The sequence below is a fragment of the Homarus americanus genome, unplaced genomic scaffold (genome assembly GCF_018991925.1).
Source record: "Homarus americanus isolate GMGI-L3 unplaced genomic scaffold, GMGI_Hamer_2.0 scaffold47522, whole genome shotgun sequence".
Taxonomy (NCBI): Eukaryota; Metazoa; Arthropoda; class Malacostraca; order Decapoda; family Nephropidae; genus Homarus; species Homarus americanus.
This window is the reverse complement of record NW_024734705.1, coordinates 1-9,540: the sequence shown is the minus strand read 5'-3', so window position 1 is coordinate 9,540 and position 9,540 is coordinate 1. Positions and strand designations below refer to the sequence as shown.

General features: G+C 51.6%; 1 protein-coding gene across 1 annotated transcript; it reads left to right on the top strand.

The window, feature by feature from the left end:
* The first annotated feature begins 1,453 nt into the window (after window positions 1–1,453).
* On the top strand, window positions 1,454–2,017 carry LOC121870477 (extensin-like). Its single transcript, XM_042372312.1, has one exon. The coding sequence runs from the start codon at window positions 1,454–1,456 to the stop codon at window positions 2,015–2,017; it is 564 nt and encodes a 187-aa protein (XP_042228246.1).
* Window positions 2,018–9,540: the final 7,523 nt, after the last annotated feature.

Sequence of the window (9,540 nt, the reverse complement as noted above, 5' to 3'; positions counted from 1 at the left end):
ACAAGTGAAGTATACTACCACAGGTGTGCACACAATTAGGACACGTACTTTACACCTGTCTGACGACATTAACAGTAATATCAGGTAAACACAGGTGTTCTGGGCCTCATTAATGTATCCATAGGGACCAATACTAACATTCTTACTTTTATAGGTTTATTATTATGTATTAGGATATTTAATATTAAGGTAATTAAATGGTGGCGAAGGTGTGGCTATTGGGGCTGGAGCCACGTTTAAAAAAAAGTAGTAGTAGTAGTAGCAGTAGTAGTAGTAGAGCTGCCACCCGAAACATCAAAAACTCAGTTAAGCTCACGGCAGCCCTCACGGACCACATAATAGCTCAGAATGCAACAGGAGGTGGATACCAGTGAAGTAAACAAGATTCAAGGTCCATTACGACAGAACGGCCACAGCCAAAGGACAAGTTGCAGCAACTGTTGTTGCAAGTTCAGAAATTTTAAGAAAAAGAAGAAGCTATAGTGCAGGAGTGGGCGCCTCAAACTGGTTAACTACGTTACCGATAAGGGCAAATGGTTTCAGTCTCAAAAAAAAGAATTTACAGATGCCATTGCTCTAAGGTACAGTAGGCCAGTGGAAGGTTTGCCCTCCCAATGCGTGTGTGCTCATCCTATGACGCCGATCACGCCATAGTATGCTGAAAGGGCTTCATATGCATGAGGCATGACGAAGTAAGACCTCACAGCAAATATATGTTGAAGAAATCTGCCGTGATGTCATGGTAGAACCGACCCTCCTTCCATGGACGGTGAGATTTTCCAACATAGGACTTCAAACACATCCAGCAAGCCCGTGTTGACGTCAGTGCTCGAGGATTCTGGACGCAGGGACAGCAAGCCTTCTTCGACATCAGGATATTTGATCCCATGGCCGCATGTCAACGTAACTTAGCTCTCGTTGCTGCACATAGGAGAATGAGAACGACAAGATAAGGGCATATGGAGAGAGAATCAAAACGTTGATCAAGGCAGCTTCACCCTTCTAGTGTTCACAACCTCTGGTGGGATGGGCCCAAGTGCAATGTTTCTACGCCAGACTCGCGGAGGTGATCTCGAACAAGCAGCAGCCAAGTTTCGTTACAGCCTGGATGAGATGTCGTGTCTTTCTCTCTCCTTCGGTCGGCTTTGCTCTCCTCCGGAGCAGGGGCTTCTGCCCAACTCCGACAACTGCCGCAGATATTGACTATGATCACTGAATGCCGCATAGATCTGCGGCTCCAACAAATTAACACAGATAGGATAGCTACTTATGTATTAGGATATTTAATATTAAAGTAATTAAATGGTGGCGAAGTGTGGTTATTGAAGCTGACACGTTATAAAAAAAAAAAAAAGTAGTAGTAGTAGTGGACGCGGTCAACACTCCACGTCTACCAACAGGAACGAAAAACCTACTAGTTACTTAGTTTGTCTCATGTTGCTGTATTGTCCCCATGCGCCAGCCCTCACCGCAGCCCACCGCATCTCCATATCAGCCTTACGCAGCTCAGTACAGCCATTACCGCAGCTCTCAGTACAGCCCTTACCCGCAGCTCTCAGTACAGCCATTACCGCAACCCAGGTACAGCCCTTACCGCAGCTCTCAGTACAGCCCTCACCGTAGCTCTCAGTTCAGCCCCTTACCGCAGCTCTCCAGTAGCCCTTACCGCAGCTCTCCAGTACAGCCCGCCCGCAGCTCTCCAGTTCAGCCTTACCACAGCTCTCAGTGCGGCCCTTACCGCAGCTCTCAGGTGCACAGCCCTTACCGCAGCTCTCAGTACCAGCCCTTACCGCAGCCCTCTTCACAATGCAGTATTACACAACGCAGTATTACCAGCACAACACCAGTATTACAACACCAGTTACTAACACCAGTATTACCAATACAACAGCGGTATTGCCAACACAACACCAGTATTACAACACCGTGTTACCAATACAACAGCAGTATTACCAACACAACACCAGTATTACCAATACAACACAACAGCAGTATTACCATCCCAACACCACCGTGAAAATATTAATTCAGCAAATATTTACTTCACAATTAATTATTTCGCATCATCATCCGGCATGTCAATGGTGATCTCACACACACACCACACACACACACACACACACACACACACACAGAGTGCATCTTTTATTATAGGACAGGCAGCAGAACCATCCCGTCTACACTACCTGCATCCGTCTACACTACACTACACTACACCAGCCCCTGTCTACACTACATCGTCTACACTACACTCGCCTGTCTACACTACTACACCATCCGTCTACTACACCATCCCCACTACACTACACTACACTAGCCCTGTCTACACTACACTACACCATCCCGTCTACACTACACTGACCCTGTCTACACTACACTACCATCCCGTCTACACTACACTACACCATCCCGTCTACAACTGCACACCATCACTGCACTACACTACTTACACCTGCTACACTACACCATCCCGTCTACACTACACTAGCCCTGTCTACACTACACTACACCATCCCGTCTACACTACCTACACCATCCCGTCTACCCACACTACACCATCCCCCACTACCTGCCCTGTCTACACTCACACTACACCATCCCGTCACACTACACTAGCCCCTGTCTACACTACACTACACCATCCCGTCTACACTGACCATCCCGTCTCTACCACTAGCCCTGTCTACACTACACCACCATCCGTCTACACACTAGCCCCTGTCTACACTACACACCATCCCCTTACACTACACTACACTAGCCCCTGTCTACACCTACACTACACCATCCCGTCTACACTACATAGCCCCTGTCTGCACTACACTACACCATCCCACTACACTCACACTACACTAGCCCCTGTCTACACTACACTACACCATCCCGTCTACACTCACTACACCATCCAGTCTACACTACACTACCATCCAGTCTACTACTACACCATCCCGTCCTACACTACACTAGCCCCGTCTACACTACACTACCATCCCGTCTCCCACTACACTACACTGCCCTGTCTACACTACACTCACACCATCCCGTCTCACACTACACTCACTAGCCCTGTCTACACTACACTACATCCCGTCTACACTACACTAGCCCTGTCTACACTACACTACACATCCCGTCTACTACACCCAACCCCTGTCTCACACACTACACCATCCCGTCTACACTACACTACACTATCCCGTCTACACTACACTACACCATCCCGTCTACACTACACCATCCGTCTACACTACACTACACCATCCCGTCTACACTACTACACCATCCCGTCTACACTACTGGCCCCTGTCTACACTACACCACCATCCGTCTACACTACACTAAACCATCCCGTCACTACACACCAGCCCTGTCTACACTACACTACACCATCCCGTCTACACTACACCTACACCATCCGTCACACTACACTACACCATCCTACACTACACTACCCATCCCGTCTACACTACACTGGCCCTGTCTACACTACACACCATCCCGTCTACACTACACCACACCATCCGTCTACACTACACCATCCCGTCTACAGTACACTACACCATCTGTCACACTACTACACCATCCCGTCTACACTACACTACACCCAGCCCTGTCTGCACTACACTACACCATCCCGTCTACTACACTACACCATCCGTCTACACTACACTACACCATCCCGTCTGCACTACACTACACCATCCCGTCTGCCTGACACCATCCGTTACACTACACTACACCATCCCGTCTACACTACACCACATCCGTCTGCTACACTACACCATCCGTCTGCACCATCCGTCTCTACACTACGCCATCCCGTCCTACACTACACTACACCATCCCGTCTGCACTACACCATCCCGTCTGCACACTACACTACACCATCCCGTCTACACTACACTACACCATCCCGTCTACACTACACCATCCCGTCTACTACTACACGCATCCCGTCTACACTACACTACACCATCCCGTCTACACTACACCATCCCGTCTACACTACTACACCATCCCGTCTACACTACACCATCCTGTCTCTACACTAGTCCCTGTCTGCATTACTACACCATCCCGTCTGCACTACACTACACCATCCCGTCTACTAGCCCCTGTCTACACTACACACCATCCGTCTACACACCACTGCCCCTGTCTCACACTACACTACACCATCTACACTTACTCTGAAGTATCTGTTTGCGTCTCTCTCTCTCTCTCTCTCTCTCTCTCTCTCTCTCTACTCTGTCTCTCTCCCATTCACCATTTATCTGTCTAGTTATCTCTCCTCTCCCCTGTCTCTCTCATTATGTCTACCATGTCTCTCTCTGCTCCAGTCATTTCCTCCTACCTCTCTGTTCTGTCTGGCTGTCTCTCTGTCTGTCTGTCTCTCTGTCTGAAACATCTCTGTCTGGCTGTCTCTCTGTCTGGCTGTCTCTCTGTCTGGCTGTCTCTCTGTCTGGCTGTCTCTCTGTCTCTGCTGTCTCTCTGTCTCTGGCTGTCTGCTCTCTGTCTAGCTGTCTCTCTGTCTGGCTGTCTCTCTCTGTCTGCTCTCTGTCTCTGTCTGCTCTGTCTGTCTCTCTGTCTGGCTGTCTCTCTGTCTGGCTGTCTTCTGTCTGGCTGTCTCTCTGTCTGGCTGTCTCTCTGCTTGTCTCTGTCTGTGTCTCTCTGTCTGGCTGTCTCTGTCTGGCTGTCTCTCTGTCTGGCTGTCTCTCTGTCTGCTGTCTCTCTGTCTGGCTGTCTCTCTGTCTGGCTGTCTCTCTGTCTGGCTGTATCTCTGCTTGTCTCTCTGTGCTGTCTGTCTGGCTGTGCACTGCTCGCATATGCCTGCTGTCTCTGTCTCTGTGCTGCAGCGCATGTCTGTGCTGGCTGCTCTGGCTCTCTGTCTGGCTGTCTCTGTCTGGCTGCTCTGTCTGTCTGTCTGGCTGTCAGCATGTCTCTCTGTCTGGCTGTCTCTCTGTCTGGCTGTCTCTCTGTCTGGCTGTCTCTGTCTGGCTGTCTCTGTCTGGCTGTCTCTCTGTCTAGCTGTCTCTCTGTCTGGCTGTCTCTCTGTCTGGCTGTGTGTGTGTGTATGTGTGTGTACACATGTATACAGAAAAATTACACACACAAACACTCCACACACACACACAATCTCTCCATACACACACACAAACAGACACACACACACACACACACACACACACACACACACACACACACACTCCAATAAACACACAACAAACGCTCTCATGTCATAAATAAAACAGAACAGATAAACAAGCAAAACAGGCAAACAGTTTCGCTCATTAACAAAACCAAGCAACACCAACCTCCATAGGCCTACTAACATATGCGTGTGTTGAGAATGGTTACACCACACACACACACACACACACACACACACACACACAGAAATATTTGTTTAGCTACCTGAATATTGCTACCCTCAGAAACCATGCATTCTCTCTCTTTCCTTCCTTCACTCATTCTTTCTTCCTTCTTCATTCCTTCTTTTCTACTTCCCTCAATTCAACTTCTTTCCTCCTTCATAACTCTCCTCCCTGTCTTCCTCCCTCCTCCGTCCTTCCCTCCCTCCCCCACCTCCCCTCCCGCCACCCTCCCCTCCTCACCCCTCCCCTCCCTGCCACCCTCCTCCTACCCTCCTCCTCCCCCTCCTACCACCTCCTCCTCCCCCCTCCCTCCCACCACCCTCCCTCCCACCCTCCCTCCCACCTCCTCCCACCTCCTCCCACCTCCTCCCCCTCCTCCCACCTCCTCCTACCCACCTCCCTACCCTCCTCCCCTCCTCCACCTCCTCCCACCTCCCCCTCCCTCCCTACCCCTCCTCCCACCCCTCCCCACCCCTCCCTCCCCTCCACCCTCCCTCCCTCCCTCCACCCTCCCTCCTGCCACCCTCCCTCCCTTACCCCTCCTCCCACCCTCCCTCCCATACCCTCCCTCCCACCCTCCTCCCCCTCCTCTCCACTCCCTGCCACCCTCCTCCTGCCACCTCCTCCCCGCCACCCTCCCTCCTCCCTCCTACCACCCTCCTCCTGCCACCCTCCTCCCTACCACCTCCTCCCTCCTCCCACCACCCTCCTCCTGCCACCCCTCCCTGCCACCTCCTCCCACCTCCTCCCACCCACCTCCTCCTCCACCCCTCCTCCCTGCCACCTCCTCCTCCTCCTACCCACCCTACCTCCCACCTCCCTACCTCCCTCCCACCCCTCCCTCCTACCCACCCCTCCCCGCCCACCCTCCCTGCCACCCCTCCCCTCCCACCCCTCCTCCCCCACCCTCCCTCCTACCCCTCCTCCCTGCCACCTCCCTCCCCACCCCTCCCACCTCCCCCTGCCACCCTCCCTCCCTCCTCCACCTCCCCTCCTGCCACCCTCCTCCACCCTCCTCCCTGCTACCCCTCCTCCCCTGCCACCCCTCCCTCCCTCCACCCTCCCTCTGCCACCTCCTCCCTGCCACCCCTCCCTCCCTGCCACCTCCTGCCACCTCCTCCCTGCCACCTCCTCCCACCTCCTACCATCCTCCTCCCACCTCCCTCCCACCTCCTCCCACCTCCTACCACCTCCTCCTCCCACCTCCTACCCACCCCTCCCCTGCCCACCTCCCCCTCCCACCTCCTCCCACCTCCCCTCCCTCCTCCTGCCACCCCTCCCCTCCCCTCCACCCCTCCTCCCTGCCCACCCTCCTCCTGCCACCTCCTCCCCGCCACCCTCCACTCCTCACCCTCCTCCTCCTTCACCCTCCCTCCTGCCACCCTCCTCCCCACCCTCCTCCCTCCACCCTCCTCCCACCCTCCTCCCACCTCCCTCCCTGCCACCTCCTCCTACCTCCTCCTCACCTCCCACCTCCTCCTGCCACCTCCTCCTGCCACCTCCTCCTCCCACCACCCCTCCCCACCACCTCCTCCCACCTCCCTCCCCCTCCCCTCCTCCCACCTCCCTCCCCACCTCCTCCTGCCACCTCCTCCCCTCCCACCCCTCCCTCCCCTTACCCCTCCCTCCCCTTACCTCCTCCCACCTCCTCCCTGCCACCCTCCTCCCCATACCCTCCTCCCTCCCTCCTCCTGCCCTCCCTCCGCCACCCTCCTCCTGCCACCTCCTCCCTGCCCTCCTCCCTGCCACCTCCCTCCTGCCACCCTCTCCTGCCACCTCCACCTCCCTGCCACCTCCTCCTGCCACCCTCCTCCCACCCTCCCACCTCCTCCCCTGCCACCTCCTCCTGCCACCTCCCACCTCCCCTCCCCACCACCCTCCCTCCCACCACCTCCCTCCCTTACCCCTCCCTCCCCTGCCACCTCCTCCCACCACCCCTCCTCCTACCACCTCCCTCCCACCCACCCACCCTCCCTACCCACCCTCCCCTCCCCCTGCCACCTCCCTCCCACCACCCCTCCCCTCCCTACCTCCCTGCCACCCCTCCCCTCCCTCCCTCCCCTCCCACCTCCTCCCCCTCCCTCCCTCCTCCCCACCCTCCCTCCTGCCACCCTCCCTCCTACTGCCTCCTCCCCTCTCCTCCCACCCTCCTCCCCACCACCCCTCCCTCCTACCTCCTCCTGCCACCCTCCCCTGCCACCTCCACCTCCACCTCCTCCTACCTCCTACCCCTCCTCCCACCACCCTCCCCACTCGTACATTAAACAATGCTCAATGTTACCATCTGTGACACAAGTAAAATTTAACTACCTTACTCCTTACTTCATTCCTTCATTTATCCTTCCTTCCCTCCTTCTCTCTTTCCTTACTTCCTTCTCCCCCCTCCCCCCCTCATTCCTTCATCCCCTCATCCACTTTCCCCCCTCCTTCTCCACCATCCATTTTTCTTCTTCCCATCCTCTCCTCCCCTCTCTGTCATCCCATGCTTCCATCCTCTTCCTTTCCTCTCTATGTCCTTCCATGCTTCCATCCTCTCCACTCCCTCTCTTTGCTAAAACATGTCTAACATCATTATCTTCTAATGTACCTCAGAGCCTTATATCATGTACACTCAAACATTAGTATTTTAATATAAACTTATGTAATAACCGCCTACAAACACAATAATTGACTTCTTTACCCCTTAACCCCGTGAAACTGGTAATGTTATATATCCCATTTTATGTGTAAGTAGTACACAAATAATCACTGTTACTTGCTCACCTTATAAGCAGAAACACCTCTCTCTCTCTCTCTCTCTCTCTCTCTCTCTCTCTCTCTCTCCAGTGAGCCAATAGTGTGAGCCAAGCATGCTGTAGTATAGTTATTTAACAGTATTTGCCTTAATAGCGTAGCGTAACCTAACCTTAACCTAACGAGAACCTAACCTAACAAAGGCTTAAAATTAACCAACCTAACCAGCAAGTAACAAACCCAACCACTCCATTTTGAAACCTAACCTAACCAAGATATTACCCACAAGAGGAAACACCAATCTATATTTTGTTAAGTATTTGCTTTGCATTCCAATACCACATCTATTTATAAGCTTGGTTATATATCAACATTTTATTTCATCTAATTATATATATATTTTGTCTTTGTTTACATAGTGGTATCTATTTCGTAGTATCTATTTATATGAATATATTAATTTAGTGGTAAATACATTGTTTGTTATAAATAAATAGTATTTTGCTAAATTCAGAAATTTAATTCGTGTGTTTTTGTTTATCACTGTAAAATATTTTGTTGGTAATAATAATAATAATAATATGTGTGTAAATATAATAATTATTAAATGTTAAGCAATGTGTGTGAGTAATAATGTGTGTGTGTAAACAACAACAATGTAGTAAATATGTGTGTATGTATGTACAGTGTGTGTTTGGGTGACGTAAAGTATGTGAAATATGAAAAATGTAAACAAAGTATGTAAAGTAAAGTATGTAAAATAAACGTGAGAAGCATGCTGCTCAAACCTTATACACACCACCGTCGTAAGGCAATACTTCCCTACATCGTCGCCCAGGTTACTGGGCAGTAATGCAGGCCCTAACTCTGATGAGGGCATTAGAAGGCGTGAGCCTTAGTAAAGGCGTGGTTTCAGTAAGCAACAAAAAAAATCACAAAACATGTATTTCACTCTACAACACATTTAAGCCCATTACGTGGCCATCCATGTTTCATTAGGCAAAACCGTAAATAAATAAATATTAAGTAGGCCAAATAGTAAATGTAGTGGTAAAATAGGTAAACCAAAACCAAGCAAAATTAGGTAGTTAAATTAAATAAAATAAGGTAGGTAAACAGGTTAGGGCCAGGCCATTAAGTTAAGCCGTAAAATAAAAATAGGTAGAAACCCAAGGCCAAAGCCAAAGGCCCGTGGTAAAAATAAGTAAGTAGGTACGTGGGCCAAGCAAACAAAGCCGTGGGCCCATTAAGTGCAAACCAAATAAAAATAGGCAAAACCAGGTGGTGAGCCAGGCCAAGGTGAGTGAGTGAGCCAAATGAGGTGGGTGGGGCCAAATGAGGTGGGTGGGTGGGTGGGTGGAGATGGTGAGGTGGTGAATGCAGGTTGAGATGAGTTAGATGAGAATCAAGGCCAGCAATGCATCAGCTTCTA

Excerpts from the sequence above, each read along its gene's own strand:
- LOC121870477 (XM_042372312.1), top strand. The coding sequence starts at position 1,454 with ATGCGCCAGCCCTCACCGCAGCCCACCGCATCTCCATATCAGCCTTAC.